This window comes from Neurospora tetrasperma (assembly GCF_000213175.1).
Source record: "Neurospora tetrasperma FGSC 2508 unplaced genomic scaffold NEUTE1scaffold_2, whole genome shotgun sequence".
Lineage (NCBI taxonomy): Eukaryota > Fungi > Ascomycota > Sordariomycetes > Sordariales > Sordariaceae > Neurospora > Neurospora tetrasperma.
Window position 1 is genome coordinate 4,050,736 of NW_009799100.1, and position 22,943 is coordinate 4,073,678.

Sequence of the window (22,943 nt, forward strand, 5' to 3'; positions counted from 1 at the left end):
CGCTGCAGATATCATCACAGGGGAAAAAGAGGATCCAATTCCATTTGTTTCGGTAAATAGTTGGAAAAAAAGCCGCTCGCTGGCGAGAGGTTTTTGCCTCTGTTCTTGGTTCTCTCTTCCTTTACTTCCTTTATTCTTTTAGTTGCCAAGAGTCATTTAGCAACACAATGCGGATGCAATCCACCAACGCCCTGTTTCGGCGCGCAACCTTGTCCTCGTCCACGTCCACACTGTCCATTGTCCGACGATCCACCTTGACGGCCACACGCGGCTTCTCTTCAACCTCGACAACCCAAACCAGCGCAACCACGAACTCATCTGCGTCACTTCCACTTCACACTCCCACACGAACCCAATTCCCAACCACCGCTACCCCTCCCACAACGCGCACCATGGCCTCCGCCTGCAGCACCAGCCCCTCCTCCCCGGGCTATGAAAAGATCCCCAACACCTCGATCCGCATCCTCCGCACCGTCTCCTCCGTCCGCCGCTTCCGGAAGCCCCTAACCCTCGACTCGCGCTCCGTCGCCCTCGTCCCCACCATGGGCGCCCTCCACGCCGGCCATCTAAGTCTGATCCGGGCCGCCGCGCGGGACAACCACCACGTCATCGTCTCCATCTACGTCAACCCGGCGCAATTCGGCGTTCGCGAAGATTTGGGCAGTTACCCTGTCACCTGGGAAGCGGACTGCGAGGCGCTGGCCAAGTTGGATCGCGAGCTTGCCGACGATGGGGAGAATCTGGGACGCATCTCGGCGGTCTTTGCGCCGACGACGGGGGAGATGTACCCTGCCGGGTTTCCCGGGCAGGAGCCGGATTCGAAGGGGTCGTTTGTCACCATCACGCCTGTCGGGGAGGTGCTGGAGGGGGCCAGCAGACCGACGTTTTTCCGGGGCGTGGCGACGGTCTGTATGAAGCTGTTTAATGTGTGCCAACCCGATCGGGTATATTTCGGGCAAAAGGATGTGCAGCAGACTGTGGTCATCAAGAGGCTGGTGGAGGATTTCTTGATGCCGATTGAACAAGTGGTGATAGTGCCTACTGCGAGAGACCAAGAAGATGGGTTGGCGTTGAGCAGTAGGAATGTGTATTTGGGCGAGAGAAGACGGAAAGTGGCGAATGTGCTGTATAGGGCGCTGAAGGCGGCTGAGGAAGCTTATGCGGCTGGGGAAGGGAAGAGAGATAGAGAGGGGGTTTTGGGTGCCGCCCAGAAAGTGATGGAGGAGACGTTGGCGGAGCAGATGAAGTTGAGCCCGAGCGAGAGGGTCAAATTTGAGGTGGATTATTTGAGCTTGGCGGATCCGGACACAATGCTAGAGCTCGAAACGGTTGATACCAAGAAGGGAGGGATTTTGAGTGGTGCGGTGAGGTTTTTGCCGGTGGAGGAGCCAAAGGAGGGAGAGGATTTGGGACATAGTGGGGGGCCGCTGGTGAGGTTGATCGATAACATCATCTTGCCGCCTAAGTAAGGGTGACGGGGTAGAAGTGACGGGATATTTGTGTTGTTCGCTATACTATAGAGCTGTCGTTGTTAGAAAGCATTTTGCATGGATTGGCGTAAGCGATAGAGTTTCCGTTGGAACGCATGTTAGAGTCATTGGCGATCAGCGTTTCGTTTAAACTTGTATTTGCGTGTCATATCTATACAAGTTGGATAGTTCTTATGTAGCTTGTCTGCTGCACCGAGGCCATTAAGCTTCCGTACTTCATCCCTGGTGGTCTCCTTCTCCTCGGACTGCTCATGCTGGAGTGACGATAACCCATTGTCAGACCTCCGATGTTACCACCTCCTCCCTCCAAAGCAGAACCACAAGCCCAAAGCGACAGACCTCCCATCCCGTCCAGCCGGCCCTTCGACGTCAATGAACACCCCAGAGCCATTGGAACTGGGTGATCGTGGTTTTGGTTCCATTCATCCGTCCTTCTACCGCTTCTTGACTTGCTGGTCAAGAGACCTTGGCTTGACCCCAAGCCACAGTAGTCCTGGAACTCAGACAAGAAGGCCTCGCGGTCGCTAATCGCGCATCTTGCGCGTCTCGAATCGGCTCTTGATCCTGAGACACCCTCTCAAGATGCCGGTAGGAAGGTGCAGCTCCCATTAACCATTTCTTGGCTACAACAGCAGCAATTCTGTCCCCATATGAGCTCGTCCCCGTAAGAGTTCGTGGCGACAGTCGGAATCTTGAGCACATTCGCTCACTGGCCGCATCAGGGCTCCCATGGGAACCGCCTTCGCACCCGTTCCACGGTATTTCCCTAAAGCAGCCGAGACAAACGAAGAGGTCGAGAATTTTGGGTTGTAGTATCGTTTCGTGTGTCGTATCTTTATCCTCCTCTCCGCCTTATAGAATCTTGGAGAAGTGTGACCTGAACTTTTTGTTCGCGCGATCCGCCGACCGAAACTGGAACTGCTCGCCGTGTACTTCAAAGATCATCTTTGGTTGTTCGGCCTCTGTTTGTTGTTGCTGCTGCTTGTTCTCGTCACTTTGTCCCTCCTCCACCGTCGCCGTCCCCGTCGCCAGCGGCACCTCAATCCTAAATACGGTCCCCTCCTTCGGCACCAGTTTCCTCTGATTCCGCCTCGTCACCACCTCAAACGTAAACCTCGAATCCTTAATCACGATCCCCTTCAACCCCACCCGACTCACACACCCACTCCTCACCACCTCGACCTCAGCACCATGGAAATCCGCGCTCGTCAGCTTCGGCGCCGCACCCTCGCCACCCGTGTGTATCTCGTTTCCCAATATCTCGCGAATGTACCCCAGCCAAAGCTGGTGCAGCGGCTCGAACAAGGCGTATTTCTGCCCCGAGCGAGGGACGTCGTAGAGGCCGAGCTTGCGGCGCTCGTTGGCCGAAAGTGGTTTGGGTTTTAACGCCTTTTTGCGGGAGAGGCGCTTCTTTTCACGTTCGCGGCGGCGGGCGGCGCGGGCGTCGGAGGGTGGAGGGGAGGATGGGCAAAGAAAGAGCGGGCGTTGTTGGATCTTTTCGGTGAGGATGCGTTTGGTTTCTTCGGGGTCATGGGCGCGCGAGAGAAGAACGGCGGCGATGGGTTGGTTTTTGGAGGAGGTTTGGGATGTTGATTCCATTGTGTGAGTGATGGGAGGGAAGATATTCCTCCGGTTACAGAGTCTTGGGTTCGGAGCGGATTGGGATCGATTTCGAGGTGTAGAATCGATTGTCGCAAACGTCAATCAAGATGCTGATGGAAATTTCCCAATTCCTGCGATGCCCGGACAAGTTCGAGACTTGTGATAAGGGAAGAAGAAGGCGCCAAGATAAAAAGCTTCAGAAATCGGGCACCGCACCTTTCCCTGTCTGGCTTTAGCCTCCTGCCCCGGCTTGTGTTACCCCGCTGTAAGCACCTTAACGGCTGTGTGATCCCTGCTGGTGACGCTTTCCAGCGGCGGCAGGCAAGATCACACCGGCTTCGTTACAGTGGACGCTCTAACAATTCCCTTGGATGGGCGGTTTAGCATTCCCGATGTGGTACCTAGGTATGCATACTAGAACTAGTGTATTATTCCCGTCTACATGAACCGAGGAAATCATCTCTCGCTTAGTTGACTTCTCTTTTGCTCGTGATGATGGTTGCAGTGGCAAGTTGACGACTCATTCGACTCTGATGTTCCGACACTGATACCCGTGGATTATTCCTTGGATAAGGTCATTTCCAATTACTGCCTAATACCGAGGAGTCTATACCACTTTGCTCTCTTTCACCAAGTCATATGTACCTACCTCCCGAGTCCTGCCGACGACAACCACTTGCATCGAGACGTGCGCCTCACCCCACGCGCACCCAGCAACGCAAGACAGGACTGGTGCCCTTGGAGTAATAGCATTGGCAACTTGGATCGGACAAAGCCAAGTGGAAAGAAGACTGGGAAATAGGATCAAAAAGCAGTCAACAATACATAATGGCCGACGAGCAAGATGGACGCGACGATAGCCCGGCTCAGGTCGAGGACTCGGCGCCCGATCTGCGCATTTTGGGTGACCGTATCACTTTACAGCCCAGCGGCTTTGTGGCGCCCTCCAAGGGTAGCCTAGGTGATGAGAAGGAGGAGGCTCTGATGAAGAACATGGCGCGCTTTCGCTCCGAGCCGCTACAGTACGTTCTCTGTCAAGAGGGTGTGCTTTGGTCAAGGAAATCCTACCACTAACACAGCTGTCCAGATTCCTCCGCGAAGTCTCCCTCTACGTCTCGGGCACAGGCTGGCGCGCCTACGACGATGTCATCGGCCAGCCCGTCTTCTACCCAGGCTATACCGAACACATCAAGTCTCAGGTTATGTCGGCGACCCTATTGCAGGCCAAAATCGCACAACTGGCAGAAATGCGCCTGGCAGTCGAGGAAAAGCAGGGGCTACTCAACAAAAATGACAGAAACTTCGAAACCAAGCGCAACCAGCGTCGCTCTGTACTCGTCCAGAGTCTCCAAGAGGTTGCAGAGCAGCTCACGGACAACATGGTGTGCAAGATGGAGAGCAAGACCTTCATCAGAGGTGCTTACTACATGGTCACTCAACTGTTGTTGAGGGCCTACCATCAAGGCATCCACGTCTCGAGCGAAGAGGTGCTGAGGTTGCGCAATGTGGCTCGGGAAGCGGAGAAGAAAGGACAGAGCATCATCTTTTTACCATGCCATCGATCGCATGTCGATTATGTGGCTTCGCAGTTGCTCTGCTACAGACTCGGCTTGACAATGCCTGTCGTTGTTGCTGGTGACAACTTGAACTTTCCGCTGGTAGGAAACTTCTTGCAACATGCCGGTAGGTCACGCGTTTCCAAGATGCTCCCTATCAGACATCCACCCTAACCGCTAAGACAGGCGCCATGTTTATCCGTCGTTCCTTTGGCGATGACCAACTCTATACAACTCTGGTACAAGCCTACATTGATGTTCTTCTCCAGGGCGGTTACAACTTTGAATGCTTCATCGAAGGCGGTCGTTCACGTACGGGCAAGCTGCTCCCGCCCAAGTTCGGCATTCTCAGCTTTATCCTCGACAGTATCCTATCCGGTCGCGTCCAAGACACCGTCATCTGCCCCGTATCATACCAATACGACAAGGTGGTGGAAACAGAGGGCTACGTGACCGAGCTGCTGGGCGTACCCAAGAAGAAGGAAAACCTGGCTGACTTCCTCAGTGGCGGATCAAGTGTGTTGTCACTGCGCCTCGGCAGGGTTGATGTGCGTTTCCATGAGCCATGGAGCCTCCGGGGGTTCATTGATGAACAGGTTATCAGGCTGTCCAAGGTACCATCTAGCATTAACTGGAAAGACATGAAGAACCCCATTGTGCGGCAGAAGCTGCTCCGAACCCTTGGGTACAAGGTCTTGGCGGATATCAACGACGTCTCGGTGGTGATGCCGACCGCCTTGATCGGTACCGTTTTACTTACCCTACGCGGCCGTGGTGTTGGCCGTGCTGAACTGATCCGCCGTGTTGAGTGGTTGACGGCCCGCGTCCGAGCCAAGGGTGGACGTGTCGCCCATTTTGGAAACACGCCGGTGTCAGACGTGATTGAACGTGGTCTGGAGGTTCTCGGAAAGGACTTGGTTGGCGTGGCCGAGGGTCTGGCGGAAACTACTTACTACGCCGTTGACCGGTTCCAGCTCTCCTTCTACCGAAACATGACTATCCACCTGTTCATCTCCGAAGCGCTAGTTGCTGCGGCTCTCTATACGCGCGTCAAGCGTGGTGGCGGACCGGCAATCCAGGACATCCCGTACCAAGACCTGCACAACCAAGTACTATTCCTGTCGTCGCTGTTCCGCGGCGAATTCATCTACTCGGGCGAGGGCTTGGCTGTCAACTTGGAGAAGACGCTCATGGGGCTAGAGGCGGATAATGTCGTCTTTCTAGAAAGAGATGAGCTCACAGGCGCGATCACCAAGGTCGGGCTGTCGGATGCCGAGCGCGCGGCGGGCAGAGAGAACTACGATTTTTACTGCTTTCTCATTTGGCCCTTCATCGAGGCAAGCTGGCTTGCTTCAGTGTCGATTATGGGGTTGACGCCTCCGTTGGGGCAGAAGGATGATATCTGGATTCAGTTTTCAAAGGCACAGGAAAGTGCACAACTAGTAGGTCACTCTGAATTTCTGGGAATTGCGGCATTTTTGGTTCAAGAGCAACTAACAATGTACTCAACAGCTCGGCAAAACCCTCTACCACCAAGGCGACCTCTCCTACTTTGAAGCCGTCAACAAAGAAACGCTCAAGAACTCGTATCAGCGCTTTGAAGAAGAAGGCATCATCCAAGTCGTCAAGTCCAAAGACCCCAAGGTGCCTCCGCGCATGCGTCTTGCACCCGAATGGCGGCCCGCCAGAGACGAGATCTCGGGCGTTCTCATTGCCTCCGGACGTCTGTGGGATTTCACCGAGAAGATCGCGTCCAGCAGGCGAGAAGGCAAGAACAGACGTGATGGCGCCACGGTGAGTACCAGAGTGGTCAGGTTGACGGACGATTTGGGCCAGAAGCTGTTTGAGGAAGCGATTGCGGGTACGGATGGTAGCAAGAAGGGGAAAGGAAAGGGCAAAGGAAAGGGCAAGGGAGCGGCACCGGCGAGGTTGAGTAGGGAAGAGGAAAAGATCTTGACGGCGGATTTGAAGGAGAGTAAGAGGAGGAGGACCCTGGAGAATCGGGCGCACTTGTGAGGGAGGGTTGGTGGAGGGTTTGGGGAATTATGATACAATACATGACGAGGAAATAACAGAGAGCTCATGCATAATCGAAATAATAATTCTGAGACTAGTGTATGTGATCTTGTTCTTCCCATTGTGGTCGTCAACTTCTTACCTTGGCTTGATGCCCTGGTTCTTAGTTGAATGTTCCTTTGCTTGTGGCTTCATCGCAGTGCCTGGAACTAGCTCACGCTTAGCGCAATTGCACTAACATTTCCACCATCCAGCTACGAATAGGGCGGGAAGTAGGGTCTTGGCAAGAATCACAGCACGAGTCACGATTAAAGTTATGACCCTTAACAATTTATGACGCCCGTCGTGCCCGTCCACCAGAGGAATGTTCGGATTGTTTCCGTCCGCAGATTCGCATCTTTGCGTTTTACATCCCCAACCTCGAACCTCAAACCTCCAAACCCCGGCGTCTCGCCAACTTGCAGCATCAGTGTATTACAGCCTTTGCGGACTTTGTTGAAATGGCGGTCGAGGGCCGACCTCCAACACCCAAGTCGATCCTCCGAGGTCACAAGGCGCAGGTACATGCCGCCACCTTTATTCGCAACAATGAGCGCCTCGTCACTGGTGATGCCGATGGTTTCGTCATCGCCTGGGACCTGACCATCATGAGGCCTCGCGCGGTATGGCAGGCTCATGATAACGCCATCCTAGGAATTGCTGGATGGGGTGACGACCGCATCATAACCCATGGTAGGGACAACAAGCTCATTGTCTGGAAGCTCACCGGCGATGATGAGGCCCGTATGAGTACGACTCTTCCACTCGACCCATGCACAGAACCGCGTCCAAAGCCATGGATCTTGCATCTCCTGGAAGTCAACACCATGAACTTCTGCTCTTTCTCATATTGTCCTGTCTCGGCTCCTGTACTACCAGGTCAGCAGGAAGACCAAAGTCAAGACACAGCAGAAGAGTCAAAGTCGGAGTCTGAGCTACTCATCGCAGTTCCCAACACGCTGGCGTCCGAAGCGGTAATTACGACCGATGAAGAAACCATCTCTCTCCTCCGAAAACTCGCTGACTTCCACAGATTGACATCTTTCATCTCCCTTCCCAGACGCGCCGCCATACTGTTAAGTTGGGCGATAAGAACGGCATGGTCATGGCCGTGGCACTGTTCAACCAGGCAGACTCTTTAACCTTGGTAGCTGGGTATGAAAATGGCCTCGCTATAGTAGCTCATCGGGACCCCGTCAAGAACGACTGGGTACCTCTCTACCAAGCAACCTGTCATTCTCAACCTATCCTGTCGTTGTCTGTTTCTCCTGCCCGGGATTTCTTCCTCACGTCAAGCGCAGATGCAGTCATTGCTAAGCACCCCTTGCCTCCTGTGGTCTCACAGAATACAACACCGACACACGTCACAACGACTCAGGCCGATCAAGTGTCTGGGAGTGAGGAGAGCAACAGATCTGTCAACGCAGCGGACAAAGCTGCTGGAAAGTCTCTGCTTGGTGCGGCCTTGGCTAAAGCAAAGCAGAATCCTTCATCGCAACCAAAACCAACACTCCAGCCCGAAGAAGTACTAACTCATCCGCTGAAGACCGTCAACACAAAACATGCAGGACAGCAAAGCATCGAAATCCGCTCTGATGGCCTGATCTTTGCCACTGCTGGCTGGGATAGCAAGATCCGCGTTTATTCCACAAAGACGCTCAAAGAGGTTGCCGTCTTGAAATGGCACCAAGTTGGATGCTACGCTGTCGCTTTCGCCCATATTGCACCAAACACTGGTGCTCCTTCAATTAACGGCCAGAATCCAACGGCAACCGAAAGGACCACTGGTACCCAACCGACTAGGTCTGATTCCTTGGGCCATGGAACACAAAAACCACACATGGACAATAGCCTCATCACCGTCGTTCCGAAGCTTGTCGAAGTGACAGTCAGGGATAAGCGTCTCAGACAGGCAAAGGCGGCACATTGGCTGGCTGCTGGAAGCAAGGACGGAAAGGTCAGTCTCTGGGATGTCTTCTAGACGTTCGATGCGGCTGCGGCAACGTGGATTTAAGTATCTTGGGAGCACCTGAGAAGCAAAGATTGCATCTTCACTCCTGTCATCCCAGTCGTGGAGCAAAGACGGGAAGCAGCATCAATCGAGGTCAACATAAATGACCCCATTTCACTCTGTGTAATAGACGTTGAGTGTCCGTGATGCCAGGGGAGGAGGTTTGACTCGACAACCACACTGCCATGCTCCGTATATGGTTCCAGAATTCCTCAGGCTTGGCAAGCGAGCTCGTGACTCGGTGTAGGTTCGCAGGAGATCATGCCCTTGGCGCCATTCCAATTCCATGCTCGGCAACTCAAGCCGATGCACTTCTCTGACACAGGCCTGACAGGGTTCCCCAACCCGGTCCGGGTAGCGGGCGTTCCAGATCCCGATCTGCCCCTTCTCATGGCTGGCTCCCCAAACAGGAAACTATTGTGCAATTCAAGAGTGGTGATAGGCCAGTTGGACAGGACTCCATCGGCCCCTACGACGCCATCTGTCGGCAAGTCACGTTCTATCGATGCGAAATCTTGACGCCGACAAGCTGAAATCGGAATGAAAAGCCATACCGCGATCCCACAGATCTGGCCAGCCAACTAGCTCTTGTCATGGCGTCCCTCCGGTCCAAGCAGGGCAGTCATGAAGCCTCTATTGCCCCAGCCATCCTTGCAAAGGCTCCTGTTGTACTCCTGCCTGTAACCAGCCCAGCACATGAACATAACACCACTTTCCAAGACATGCATACTCTCACCTTGGCTTGCATTGGAGCAAATGGGCATATGGTTCCCCTTGTGCCATCTGGATAGTCGCCAAAGAGTTACAGAGTCAACCTAGTTGTGCCCCCAGCCAGTATCACTGCTTCCACGTAGGCTCCCTTCATCAAAGCCCTTGCTCACATTGGCATATCCATGTCCCTCAAGAGCGCTATGTCTTGTGTGTCTCGACAATTCTTACCTCTTCTACTAGGCCTTCCCCTGAAAGAATTTCGGACGGCTCGACCGGAGTTGCTCTATCGACCCAAAACGCAGCATCACTTCCGAGGCATCCACTTTACTTTACCTCTCCCTGTTCCCAGATTACATGTATTGGCGAGCGTTCGGCTGCCTGCCTATTATTTTCTTTCCACGGATCTCGATCGGGAGACGCCGCGGCCCGACTTTCGCAAGTTCTGAGCTGTCTCCTTGATCACGGTTGCCGTGTTTCTAGAACAGATCTATCACCTCTTCGACACCGAGACACGCTTCGTGGCGTTGCCTTTGCGGCCCCTGCTGCGTTGAACATCCTTGCAGACGTCGGTGGCCCGGGTCTGGGTTCAGAAAAAAATGAATCCAGGCGTCCAACATCCAAAAATACACACAAATCAACGGATTGTTGAACGGCATGGTGCCTTACCGCCGCCATCATCAGCCCATCTTGCTGCATTCGATGATCCCTCACAGTCCTATTCTGCCGTCGCCAACTCATATCCGACTAGCGGTGGCCCTTACGAGGCGTCGCCAGCGAAACGGGTAAGAATATCAGGCATTCTAGCATCCTCAACCGCAGGCTGGGGCACAGGTCAACAGCATGGCCAAGATCATGATGCAGAAGTAGGGCCTTCTACTGAAGCGGGTCCAAGAGCTCCCAAGTCCACTTACCGTGAGAAGAATGGCGATATCACGGTGAAAAAGTCCAACGCAATACCGCAAAGCGGCAGCACGAGCAGCAGTGTCAACACTAACAACAAGTCTCGCCGGGTCCGCACTGGGTGTCTAACCTGCCGTGGCCGCCACCTCAAGTGCGATGAAGCCTTCCCGGAATGCAACAACTGCCGAAAGAGTTGTCGTGAATGCAAACGGGGTCTACGCCTGAACTTCATCGATACCCGAGTCAAAAGTCCGCCATTTGTGCCGCCTACGTTGGAGTGGTCAGGTATGCCGTTCCATTCAAAAATCCAAGAATTCGGTGCCGGTACCGGAAGGCTGCATAACTGCATGGAAGATGCTGACACAGGGGTTACTACAGTAAAATTTCATGACGAGTCGCGGCTGATTGCGTCGGAGTATCAGGGTGGATTGGGACGCTATCCCCGGCTGGATCAGAACACCGCCGTCACGCCGCCTCATGAGACAGAACTGAATGCCACGCTCCGTGTTGTCGCTCAGAAACAGGATGCCGGTGACGGCAAGACCTACCACCCGGACAACGACGTCACTCCGGGCCTTGGTGAACAGGATGTGGTCGACAAAGGCAGTGATGCTGCTGGCTTGATAATAAAACTCTTCCCTAACCAGCCCATTTACGATGGAAATCAGTTATTCCAACCCCAAGATCTGCACCTGCGGAATGACAGCGACGGTCCTTTCACGATGCGGGTCAAGATCTCACAAGTAAGCACAATGTATTGTCAGTATCATCATTCAGAGTGCACTTTTACTGACGGAAATTGAACAGCACCACACAACAAAGGATGCCTGGGCTTCACAAGCCCAAGGATACAGGAGGAGCGAGGTATCATCGAGTGCGGTGCCTTCTTTTTCCCAGCACGGCCATCAAAGTCAGTCTGCACGGCAAAGCGTTGCTTTGACGACCTACGGGCTGCAAACCAGCCAAAGCCAACACGCGCCCGAAGCCATGTCAGAAAACTCAACAGCCAGGACTACCCCATCAAAGAAAACAACTGTCGAACGGGACTACCTTGGCACGGATTCCGAAATCCATCTTATGCAAGTGTTCATTAGCGAAGTCGCCCCCTGGATGGACATCCTTAGTAAAAGCAAGCATTTCGCCAACATGATGCCCGACCTAGCCCTCAAATCACCCATGCTTCTCAATGCTCTCCTAGCCTGTGGCACCATGCACCTCTCCCTAACACAACAACAACAACAACAACAACAACAACAACAACAACAACAACAACAACAATCTTCTTCCCAACCTTCCGGTATCAGCAGTGTCAACAAAGCCTGTTCGTACTACGATCTCGCAATGATGGAGCTCTTGCATAACGTCGAGCAGACTGGCCCACCATCGGACCGCAATGCAGCCGAGTGTGCCACCGCGGCTACTGTGCTCAACGCGTACGACATTATGAACAGCGGCGGGAACCCGTCCCCATCCCCGTTCCCGTTCCCGTTATCGAGATCGCAGCAGCAGCAACAGCAGCGGGTAGCAGTAGATTACCACATCGCCGGCTGCGCCAGGGCGCTGGTAAAGGAATGCGGGTGGAACGCGAACTCGGCGTCCGCGACGGGGACTGGTGTGGGGGAAGCTTGTTTCTGGTTCAACGGGTGCATGGAGGTGCTCAGCTGTTTGCAGCCGGCGCTGGTGATGATGAACTCGTGGCAGCAGACCCCAACTGTTTGGGATCCCGATCAGTGGGGGCTGGATGTGAATGTTGACCGATGGGCGACTGCTGCGAATAGTACAGCGGTTACGGGGAACGACAGTAATCTGAAAATAATTGAAAATGATCACCAGTCGCCCTTTGGGCTTCATCGGCTCGGTGCTTCGGGCGGTGGGGGCTACGGCGCTGGTAACGGCAGCGGAGAGGAAGAGCTTTGGGCGCAACGCATCCTCTACGTCCTCGCCAAGGTTGTTAACTTTTGCTCTGCAAACAACAACAGCGTGTCACGATACCAAGAAACCTCGCCTCACGACGAACAGATGCGTCTCCAGAGGCGATTCACGGAGTGGAAGAGCCTCAATGACATGTGCGACGCCTGGAGAAGTAACTGTCCGCGATCAATGCGGCCGTATGGATATGTTCGCTCGTCCTCGAGTGGGTCGTTGTTTCCTAATGTCTGGTAAGCTTCATCTCTCTACCCATTTCCATGCGGAACATAAAATAACTAACAAGCCTCGTTGTTCTAAAGGCTCATCAATCGCCCTGCCCTCATCGCCCGCCTCTTCTACCACGTAGGCATGTGCATCCTCGCCCAAGTAAGCCCCGTCAGTCCGCGCGATAGCGACGCCAACCGCGAGCTTCAGCAACATCACGCTCGGCAGGTGTGCGGCATCGCGGCGCATAACAAAGATGGCGCCGTGGCGTCGATAGTGACTCGCTGCGTTGCGACCGTGAGCGGTGTGCTATCCGATCGAGCTGAGCAGACTGAGGCATTGGCTATCCTTGAGAGGATCAGCACCGAGACTGGGTGGAGGTTGGGTAGCTTGGTGACTGATATGAAGAGGGCTTGGAGCTGGGGAGTTGTTGAGATGCCAAACGGTGGTGGTGGTGGTACAAATGCTGCCAACGGGAACAACAATAGAGGAGGAGGAGGAGTAGAAGGAGGAAAAGCCTTCGCTTCGGCTCTACTTGGTGCTGGCGGTCTGACCTCGGCGACCGGGCAGACAACGATGGAGTTACCGCTTCCGTTGCCTTCGAGACCGCCTTCTATATCACAGCTTTTTGGTACGTCGTCGCAGGCTCAGCAACAACAGGCGCCAGCTGCCAGGACTCCTTCCACAGCGGCAGCAACTACGTACTCCAACTCGCCTACTATACCTAATTTGACGATTGCTCAACCAAATCTTGCTATCACTCCTTCAAGCAGCCGACACCAGCCGCATCAGACGCATCAGACTCATCCGACACACCAAAGCAGACCTAGTCCCCCTTCTTCGGCTGTGGGCGTTAGTCAACAAGCATACCAGAGATGGTACCACCAGGCCCCTTCGCCTATAAGGTCAGGCACTATGAGTTCACAGCATATGGAAGGGGCAGGAGGCTCTTCTTCTCTGGGATGGGGTTAAAATTCGGTATACATGATCTCTGCCGAGACGTTTCGCTATGGTAGACTTCTCAAGTTCCCTGTCACCACTAGAATTTCGCTCCACGTTTTGTTCCATTTGGTTAAATTGCGAGGCTACTTGCCGAGAATTTCGAGGTCCGAGAAAAGTACTTAATAATCATATTTAGCAACCCGCACATTCCATCAATAAATTCCACCATCATCAAAAAGACGACTCCTGGTCCATGGGCAGCCAGTGTCACGCCAACTCGAAGAAGCGAAGATAACCAACTCATCATCCCATCTCACCACCTTCATGATCGCCCCCCCTCTGAGCCCCTGTGACAGAGAACTTAGGCCTTGGTGATTTGAGGAACATAGCCTTCAACCTTGTCGACAACAGCCTTCTCGAGGGTGATAGCGTCAAGAACAACCTCGCCGCCATCGTTGGCGGTGCCAAGGCACGTGACCAGGCAGGCCGCGCAGGCGGGAGGGCCGGCGGCGCACGCGGAGGCGAGGCAAGCGGCGATGCAAAGCTCCTGGGGGTGGATGTCAGTGGCAAGAATTTAATCATAGGAGAGAGGTAGGTAGGCAAGATAGGCAGGCGTTGGGGCTAGGGAGGATGGGGGATGTCGTACAGCCAGGACTCCCTATAGTGAGATTACTTTGTTAGCAAGCTGAACCGCCGTTTACTACCCATGTGGTTAAGAAGGGAGAGCGGGAGGGGGGGAACTCACGCGCTGCTGAAGGCCATTGATGGACTGGTCCATGCGGGCGGCAGGGGATGCCATGGCCAGGCCGGCGAGGGCGGAGGTGAGGACGGTGGTGAAGAGCATTGTGTAGGGTGGTTTTTGATTTTGGTGGAAGGTCGAGTGCTTGATGGTTGATGGTTGATGAGGAACTGTGGATGTGAAGGTTGATGGTTTTTTCTGGTCAGAGTTTAGGAAACTTGCTCCTCTTTATAGAAGTTCATTGTCAACGAAAGGTCGCCTGCACGGTCATCGTCGCCCCCACGGTCATCCACGCAGTCCAAGAAATCACTTGCTCAACGAGGTAGCCCTTGGAATACCGGTGTGATATTGGAATTACCTCGACTGCGTCGATCTGCATCCTGTCCTCACCTCATCCATCAATGGAACAGTAAGAGCGGCACAACAATCATCCTCCATCCCCCCTCTCCCCCCTTCTGAAGCCTGGTGGTTGTCTATTTTAGCTCTGCCATCATAGACACAATCGGCGATCCTTTCTTGTTTTCGAGCCAGTGTGTTCCATCCTGTGAACGTGGTTGTTGAACAAGTTCTAACTGGTTACCTTACCTTAACCAGGACCTACCTTACGTCTACTTGCCTTACATACAGTACCCACCTTCCTACCTAGGCACCTTGGATACATAGGATTCGTTCCATAGCGCGCCACCTGGGTTGTTGAAAAGGATCCTTGCGATGTTCTTGCAACTGGAAAATACATTTCAGGACGAATTATACACGAAAATGATCCATGGATCAGTTTGAGATGACAAGACCATCTCCAGGATGACGTTAAACCCGTCTCTAAGACCAAAATAATTTACTTTGGCAAAATCGCCTACTATGAACATGACATCAAAAAGAATCTCATGAGTAAAATACTTATATTAGATGATAATACGACGAAGGGACCATGACTAGGCAATATCGCTTTACGTAACAAGAACATCCCTACCCCCAGGCGTTGATTTTTCAGGATGGAACTGATTTATAGACAAGTTTCAATACAAAATCATACACTTCATTGGAAAATCTGACAACTATTGGACAATCCCGGAGATCCTTTTCTACAACCCGGGTAGCGCGCTATGGTTGAGATGGGAGGCAATTATTTCCAATTCAAAAGGCTCTAAGCAACCACAGAGTAAGTGCATAGGTAGTAGCCCTTCTCAGCCAATGCACACCAATGACACTCAGTTGTTGTTCACTCTTTGCCAACATTGATCGGCGCGGGAAGCACAACCTGCATGTGTCAAATGGTTCTATTGAATCCGGGGGTCGTCCCGCAACCCGCAGCGGCCCGTACGTTGCATTCGGGGAGTTGCAACCAAACACTTACTATTACCTTGGCAGCGGCACAGACTTGACGAGGTCAAGTCCTTGCATCAATATCTATGCTTGTCAGCCTTCACTACAACGCGTAGGGATCTTGTGTCTTTACGCTAAATGTTGTCACGTTCCTTCAAAATGTTGTCACTTTCCTTTATGCTGGCTGGTTGGAGGGGATCCAAAACGCAGCAAATGCGAAGCCGGAAACACGGCAAGGCAGCCTCACTTGATGCCTTCATCCCTAGAGGTAGCTACTGTCAGCAGTAGTTGACGAAGCCCGGTTGGTTGAAAGGCTGAGACGGACTGTCATCAATTAACGCAGATAAGACGTTCCTGCTGCTGGTACCGTCCAAGATCGTCGGCGAGAGCAGGTTGAGCAGCTCGTATTCATCCTTCAACCTTTGTTCACCCCAAAATGTGACAGTGTTTGTTGAGCCAGCTGAGTTCCTAATAAAGAGGCTCCGAGACTCCTCGGAAGTTATCCAACCAAAGACATTGCTTATCTCAAGCCTTTAACAAGTCAAAGGTTGAGGCTACACGTAATCTAAAGTCTTCCCATTACCCCATGATTGCAACCAAACATCAGGCTCAGCCCATCGCAAGTCTGGTACCACCTTTACAGCCCAACCATCAACACCAAGTCCCCGGCAGACGCCAAGATGCGAGCAACACTGGTGGCCGTTCTCTGCCACCTCTCTCTGGCCTTTGCACTGGCCGACGAACGGACAGTGCTAAGAGCGGCCATCTCGCCAGCGGTCTCGCACTGGAAGAGGAGTGCAAGACTTGCTAGTGACCAGTCCATCCACATCGACTTGGCACTTGCTGTCGATCAAGACATCTCTGGCACAGCGGCCCAGGCCCTCGAGAGCATCTCGGACCCTGACTCGCCCAGCTTTGGACAACACTGGACTCCAAACAGGATCGCCCAGTTCTTTGCGCCACCCAGGGAAAGCATCCGCCAAGTGGGGAGATGGCTCAACAGCTCTGGAGTGCCGCGGTCGGCCATGCGTCTGTCTAGGGACGGCACCTTCTTGTCGTTTAACGTCAGCGTGGGGCAAGCCGAGCAGCTGTTGGGAGCCGAATTCCACCTGTACCGCCATCTTAACGGTTCCACAACGCAGACGGCGTCGGAGCGATACTCGTTGCCGGCACGAGTGGCCAGGTACATCGACTATGTCCTGCCCGCTCCGGACCCGGACCCGGTCTCGTCGGCGCCCAAGTCTGTTGCAGTGCAGGACCCGCCGACGCCCAAAGGCGGAATAGGTGCACGTCAGACGCGCGACGTCGACTGCCTGCAATATATTGCGCCGCAGTGCCTTCGGCAGCTGTATAATATGGACGACGGCGCCGGCCAGAAAGCTCACCCCAACAACTCGCTGGGTGTATATACGCCTTCCTACAGCGCGTGGCTGGCTGAAGACCTTGACATGTTCTTTGGCGACTTCGCCTCGGACCTGGTCGGTCAGCGGCCTGACTTCATGTCGATCGCGGGCGGGACGCGCCAGACCGAGTACCAGTTGACCAACTTCAACCTGGAACCCAACCTGGACTACGAGTACACCATGGCCATGGCCAAGCCGATCCCCGTGACCAACATCCAGGTGGGCGACTTGGTGGTGCAGGGCAACCTCAACATCATGCTGGCCGCCTTCAATGAGCACTACTGCCGCACCGGCCTAGACCCGCAGTTCGACCCTGTGTACCCGGACCCGGCGCCGGGGGGTTACAACGCCAGCGACTGCGGCACGCACGTCCCGCCGCGTGTCATCGCCATCATGTACGCATGGAACGAGGCCTGGTACTCGGACGCATACGCCCGCCGCCAGTGCCTCGAGTTCCTCAAGCTGGGCCTGCAGGGCGTAACGGTGCTGACGGGCTCGGCCGACCGCGGGCCGGCCGACCAGCTGACCTACTGTATCGACCCAAACGACCCCAAGAACAGCACGGCCAGCGAGGGGTTCTTTGCGTCCGTCTTCCCCGCCTCGTGCCCGTGGGTCACGTCGGTCGGCGGTACGCAATTTCTGCCCGTCGTTTCCAACGGCAGCAGCAGCACGACGGCTAGTAGTGGCGTTCCGTCGTCGTCGTCATTCCCGGGCGAGACGGCGCTCGACGACAACAACACCGTATCGTCCGGCGGCGGCTTCAGCCGCCTCTTCCCGGCGCCGTGGTACCAGGGTAACCTGACGCACGAGTACCTGGCCTCCGCGCCGGGCGCCGCCGAACTGGCGCGGCAAGGCTACTTCAACGGCTCGGGCAGGGGCTACCCGGACATCTCGGCCATGGCGCGGAGCTTTCTAGTCGCGCTGCATGGCGGGTACCACGCTGTGTCGGGCACGTCGGCGTCGACGCCCGTCGTTGCCGCCATGGTGGCCAAGATCAACGACGCGCGGCTGCACGCCGGCAAGAGCACCGTCGGATTTCTCAACCCTGTCCTGTATTCTGACGCTGCGCGGAAGGCGGGCGTGCTGCGCGATGTGCAGCTGGGCAAGAATCACGGGTGCGGAGTCGGCGAGGCGTTCCCCGCCAGGCGGGCGTGGGATGCTGTGACTGGGTTAGGAACGCCGGACTTTGAGAAGCTGAAGGAGTTGTACCTCGGTTTGCCATGAAATTGGCTCGGTTGGGTAGACTTGAGAGAGGATTGTTGGATGGTCGTTTCTTGATGGGTGGTGGGCCGTGGGCGGGGGAGTGGGAAATTCAAGATTTGCTTCCAGCTTGCATGTACATCATATGTAGTTAGCGAAAGTCCAGGTACCTGCTTGTGTCATGTACCTCACCATGTGCCCCCGAGCTTGTTGGTACTTTGTAAACGAACTTCTGGCCAATAGGCAGAATGCTTGCCCGTCCTGTGCCACACTGCTACATGCAACCAGAGGGGTAACTCTAGCATATAAAGTAGAGTGCTCAGCACCCTCCCAGCTTGACCTCGTGTCGTCTCCTTTTATTTCTCGCTAGTTTCTTGCCATCCTTACCCCAGTCACGTCATCCCATTCGCCTGATTCTTCCTACACTCGCCAAAGACGGATTCACCTAGCCATCTGCTGCAAATCCCCTTGACAACATGAGTGCCCCGACGACCAGCGACGCGGCAAAGTCTGAGCAAAAGCTGCCTTCGCGCGAGGAGCAGCTAGCCACAATGACCGCACGGGTGGAGGAGTTTCAAAAGCAAAACCCCTCGGCCGATTTCAAGCTCGAACAGAAGTGGTGGGTGCCGAGCCTGGATTTCGGCATCTTGTTGCAGGTAAGGAATGCCCCTTTCTTCTTCTTCCCGTGATGAACCTGTGATACCTCACAGTCAGGACGCTGACGTGGGATTCAGGATGCTCTTCCACAAGAAATCAACGCCGAATTCGGCGCCATCTTTGCAAAGCTCTTCCAGGATAAGTTTGCCCCCGAGGCCGTGGCCAAGGCACGTAAACAGTCGAGGGAACTGCTCCAGGCAAAGTATCCCCATGTGCTAGAGAGGGTGGAGGAAATGGTGTTTAAGAATGAGGCGCAGCTTGCCGAGTTGCACCACCATCTACAGGGGGTTGACTCGATCGGATGTGCGGGCGGAAACTGCTGAGACCATGAGATGGATGCATTGCTTAGACCTCGACACTTCTCTCTTTCATGTCCTCCTTTTGATCTGGACCATCCAACAAGTATATATTGGGGTTGCCTATCTCACCTAGACAGTCATGTAATGATACCGTGTCGCCTTCGTCCCACTTAAGTGATACCTCAGCCTCTATCGCGTCTACTCTGACCACCACCTGCCGCCACAGACTGATCCCATACGACCCGGACAGCAGCGAGTGGCCACCAAGGCACATAGATTCGCCTCGCCCTTCCCTTTGTTTGTTTCTTCCCCCTGTCTGCTTCAGACCCGGCGAGGTCAATCCGGTAGAAGAAACCGTCTTTGACGGACAGCATGGACGGGATCTTGAGGCCGAGGCGGCAAATGGCGTGGGAGTGGGAGGAGCTGTCGTTTGAGAGGGATGCGGCAGCCTCGATAGACCCTACCCAGACAGCAGCATCCTTTCGGTGACCTGGTGGTCGAGGGCGCTGGTCAGCTGGGTGGTGCCGAAGGAATCCTCAATTGCGAAGGTCTGTGAAAGGGATTAAAATCAGCAATTGTTCACTTGGCAGGGACATGGAAAGTGGGATCGGTTGGCTAGCGAAGCGGATCCGCCTAACCGATGTCCCCTGCAGATTTTCCCGCTACGATAAGAAGAAACATTTGTCCCATGTCATATTCCAAGTTCCCAACCCATCCCGAAAAGGAGAACAACAATCCCATTATGATGACCAGACGGTTGCTGTTGCAATAGACACAAGTGAGGACACTGAGGCACGTAAAGTGTACGAGAAGTGGCAAGCTTCAGAGCCGTGTATATGTCTTTGCCGTTGGTATGTAGAGGTAGCATTCCCGTCGATACCTTCTTCAGGATTTTGGTAATGGTGGTGGAGGGGGTGATAGGCTTGAACAGTAGTAGTAAGGTGTTGCCAGAAGTGCTTTTGTGATGATCCTGATGGGAAAAAGAAAAAGAGAATAGAATGGCGTGGAGGGAGACGGTCTATACTGTACTACCCATGGAGGAGTAGTGGGAGCACGGGCCACTAGAATTACTCTGATAGAAACATCAAAGCGCAAAAGGTACCTAATCGCCGAATCTTGTAGGTCGTGGGTGAGCATGTAGGTAGTCGATTTCGTAATATCATACAGTTGGACTGGCTACCTCTAATTACCTCTACTGTTGCTGATCATCGTTGCTTCAGTTTGATTGCAGAGAAACTGGACGGGTACTATTCTGAAGAGGTGAAAATAAGGATAAGTGAAGGAGAATCAGGCAAGACGCGCGGTTACGGAAGCGACCTGCTAGGTACCGTCCCAGAAGGGGCAGGTCAATGCATCCGCATGCGTAGACGGGAGGAGGTACAGACGAGAAGTACAGACGGGATGGATGGCAAACTGCAGGATGGAAGCAGGAACCAAGACAGCACAAGGGTCCACAATTAGGGCTGACCAATGACATGTTATACACAACTGCCATGGTCTCGTCCACGACAATCTGACTAGAGGTAGTTGAGGACACTCTAAAGTGGTTGTTGTGGTCAACCTCCTACGTCTCTATGGATCATTGTGACAGCTTGATAATGACCACAAATCCATCTGAACTGTCTGTCTCAAGGTCAAAGCTGTCGTTATCTCGGTGGAATCTGTCTACAGGTAGGAGCAAATTACAGTCTGGTACTTCAGATGGATCAGAACTATTGTAACTACACGTTCCGAGCAACTATCACTCCCTCTTTTCGGCTCATGGTGAGTGGTGTTGGGTCAATCTATCCTTCCCTCTGAGACTTATCCTCACGGCCGCTACTTCTTGTTCACTACAGTGGACTTGTCAACTGTAGTTCCGCCTTCGTTCAGGTCCCTACCTACCTGAACACCTCCTTGAAGAACCAGCAACTCCCCCGGCTCTTGAAATATTTAGGCCTCTTCGGTCTCCTGGCATCGGCACCTTTCGCATAGGCTCACCCTGGGTCTCTAAGGCACTGCAAGTTTAGTGTTCGTAGTGCCTGTAGATGCGAACGAGGCGCCCCTGGGGCCTTCAGATCCCCCCCCAGGGTCAAGTGCCCACTGGAGGGGTGTTCACTGGGGGTCTGATGAGAACTTATGCTGCTTCATAACTGTATACATAGCCTGGGGCCTATCTTATGCATTGTCCAGTCACGTGGTGGTCCTGCACCTTGTTTCATAAACAGTTCTCCCTTCCGTGCGAGCTCGTTCCGCGTTCCTTTCCCCTTTCCTCTAATCACAGAACAACAAAGTTCATCGCACTTTCATCGCACTTTCATCGAAAAGCACTCGCACGCATCGCAAAGCACTCGCACGCATCGGAAAGCACTAGCTCGCATCGAAATTCATCTGCAAATTCAACGGACACAACTGCTCCTGCCCACAATGAACAACCACAACTTCTCGAATTCTTCCGCGCTCGCCGCGTTGCTTCACGCACTTCTTTCTACCTTCTACGAAGCTGCCATCATGACAATCATCAAACTTGACTCCTTCCTCCTACCTCTTTGGATGTCAACCATCATCTCCATCGACAAAGCCATCGCCTCTACCACCGGCCTGTTTGCCTCTGGCGTTGGTCCTGCCTTCCGACTCTCCACCAACTTCGGCAAAGCGCTTCGGTGGCTGGCTGAGCAACTGCTACCAACAACAACAACATCAGAAGAGGAAACCAACATGACGCAAGAGACCCTCGATTTCCTGGAAAGCAGAATCCGGTACCTCGGCAACTTCTTCGACGCCACCATCGCCTCCATGGCCACCACCAAACCTCCCTCCTCACCCAAGCGCGACCACTCGGCCACATCTTCGTTCAACAACACCTCCTCCACCCCTGTCCGTCACACCCCAGTGCGGTCACAGGCATGTTCGGCACAAGACTACGTGCTGGACATGGCGCCATCGGATTGGGACTCGGAAGATGACAGAGCGTAGAACGTTCCTGATTCGGAAGGGCCTGATTTCGAAACCATGTCGGTGTTATCCGACTTCTACCCGTCTGATGATGACATCGACTGGTTGTCAGACCAGATTGTTGCGAGAGCCGCGCGTGCTGCCGCAAGGCGCCGCGCTTCTGACTTGGTGCTGGTGGGAGCTTCGGGGCTCTCCGAAGCAAGGGAGGAGAAGATGCGCGAAGAAAAAGCGTATCTGGTGTGGAAGAGAGGATACGACGAACGCCTGGCCAGGGATATGGCTACCAGAGCCGTCGAGAAAGCGAAGGAGGAAAAGAGGCTGAAGGCACTAGATGCCCACCTCGAAAAGCAGAAGCAAGCCAGGCTTGCACCTCGAGGCCCGAGAGTAATCCGGGACCCAATTTCGGGGCGCGTGTTCTCCAACTAGAACACCGCCTCTCCCTTCTCGCCCGCCTCCGCTTCTCCGCCATCTCCAACAACTCCTCCGAAACTCCATCAACCACCAACCTCACCACTTCCCACTCCTCCTCTTTATCCTCCTCTTGCCTCCTCTCTTCCTCGACCTCAGCACCTCTAGCAACCGCTAGAGCAGCCGCCGCCGCCGCCGCCGCCGCACAAGCTTCTTCTGCTGCTGCTGCTGCTGTTGACGGACACTCGCAAGGTTCGCGACCGCCCGGCAGAAAAAAAAACGCGGTTCGTGACGGATAAGGGGACCAGAGAGACGAGCAGGGGTTTTTGTTGGGTGCGGCGCAGAAAAACAGGCCGCAGGTGGTGTTGAGCGAGGATGATGATGGTGATGATGATGATGATGATGATGATGATGATGACGATGACGGCGAGTTAGTTGATTTGATCAAGGTATGTCCAGCCTCTCCTATCCTTTGACAAAGAACCCCAGAACTAACAAAACAATAAAGGGATGACGAGGAAGACAACGAGAGACGTACGAGGGGAGCAGAGAGGGGGGGGGGGGGGGGGGGGGGGGGGGA

At 54.1% G+C, this 22,943-nt stretch overlaps 9 protein-coding genes across 9 annotated transcripts; 7 read left to right on the forward strand and 2 right to left on the reverse strand.

Annotated features, from left to right (window-relative positions):
* Positions 1–204: 204 nt before the first annotated feature.
* NEUTE1DRAFT_116572 (pantoate-beta-alanine ligase) lies at positions 205–2,142 on the forward strand (the record flags this gene model as incomplete). Its single annotated transcript, XM_009851506.1, has 1 exon — positions 205–2,142. One exon carries the CDS (start codon positions 393–395, stop codon positions 1,467–1,469), a length of 1,077 nt encoding a protein of 358 aa, XP_009849808.1.
* A 200-nt stretch (positions 2,143–2,342) lies between these two features.
* On the reverse strand, positions 2,343–3,164 carry NEUTE1DRAFT_79845 (uncharacterized protein; the record flags this gene model as incomplete). The annotated part of the gene is made up of 1 exon (XM_009851507.1): positions 2,343–3,164. The coding sequence occupies one exon, from the start codon at positions 3,087–3,089 to the stop codon at positions 2,343–2,345; it is 747 nt and encodes a 248-aa protein (XP_009849809.1).
* Positions 3,165–3,920: 756 nt separating this feature from the next.
* Positions 3,921–6,762, forward strand: NEUTE1DRAFT_61165 (uncharacterized protein; the record flags this gene model as incomplete). Its single annotated transcript, XM_009851508.1, has 4 exons — positions 3,921–4,114; positions 4,180–4,775; positions 4,835–6,090; positions 6,161–6,762. 4 exons carry the CDS (start codon positions 3,921–3,923, stop codon positions 6,662–6,664), a joined length of 2,550 nt encoding a protein of 849 aa, XP_009849810.1.
* Positions 6,763–7,164: 402 nt separating this feature from the next.
* Positions 7,165–8,838, forward strand: NEUTE1DRAFT_121367 (uncharacterized protein; the record flags this gene model as incomplete). The annotated part of the gene is made up of 2 exons (XM_009851509.1): positions 7,165–7,677; positions 7,737–8,838. The coding sequence occupies 2 exons, from the start codon at positions 7,165–7,167 to the stop codon at positions 8,682–8,684; spliced, it is 1,461 nt and encodes a 486-aa protein (XP_009849811.1).
* Positions 8,839–10,021: 1,183 nt separating this feature from the next.
* Positions 10,022–13,186, forward strand: NEUTE1DRAFT_39574 (uncharacterized protein; the record flags this gene model as incomplete). Its single annotated transcript, XM_009850500.1, has 5 exons — positions 10,022–10,610; positions 10,704–11,068; positions 11,133–12,484; positions 12,554–12,996; positions 13,104–13,186. The coding sequence occupies 5 exons, from the start codon at positions 10,022–10,024 to the stop codon at positions 13,184–13,186; spliced, it is 2,832 nt and encodes a 943-aa protein (XP_009848802.1).
* Positions 13,187–13,420: 234 nt separating this feature from the next.
* NEUTE1DRAFT_61173 (uncharacterized protein) lies at positions 13,421–14,318 on the reverse strand (the record flags this gene model as incomplete). The annotated part of the gene is made up of 3 exons (XM_009851510.1): positions 13,421–13,947; positions 14,047–14,058; positions 14,146–14,318. 3 exons carry the CDS (start codon positions 14,242–14,244, stop codon positions 13,762–13,764), a joined length of 297 nt encoding a protein of 98 aa, XP_009849812.1.
* A 1,604-nt stretch (positions 14,319–15,922) lies between these two features.
* NEUTE1DRAFT_79855 (uncharacterized protein) lies at positions 15,923–18,089 on the forward strand (the record flags this gene model as incomplete). Its single annotated transcript, XM_009851511.1, has 5 exons — positions 15,923–16,307; positions 16,605–16,810; positions 16,886–16,940; positions 17,001–17,308; positions 17,435–18,089. 5 exons carry the CDS (start codon positions 16,143–16,145, stop codon positions 18,087–18,089), a joined length of 1,389 nt encoding a protein of 462 aa, XP_009849813.1.
* A 349-nt stretch (positions 18,090–18,438) lies between these two features.
* Positions 18,439–19,185, forward strand: NEUTE1DRAFT_116574 (uncharacterized protein; the record flags this gene model as incomplete). Its single annotated transcript, XM_009851512.1, has 2 exons — positions 18,439–18,721; positions 18,800–19,185. The coding sequence occupies 2 exons, from the start codon at positions 18,542–18,544 to the stop codon at positions 19,043–19,045; spliced, it is 426 nt and encodes a 141-aa protein (XP_009849814.1).
* Positions 19,186–21,427: 2,242 nt separating this feature from the next.
* NEUTE1DRAFT_40359 (uncharacterized protein) lies at positions 21,428–22,381 on the forward strand (the record flags this gene model as incomplete). Its single annotated transcript, XM_009850549.1, has 2 exons — positions 21,428–21,925; positions 21,977–22,381. The coding sequence occupies 2 exons, from the start codon at positions 21,428–21,430 to the stop codon at positions 22,379–22,381; spliced, it is 903 nt and encodes a 300-aa protein (XP_009848851.1).
* Between the last annotated feature and the right edge of the window lie 562 nt (positions 22,382–22,943).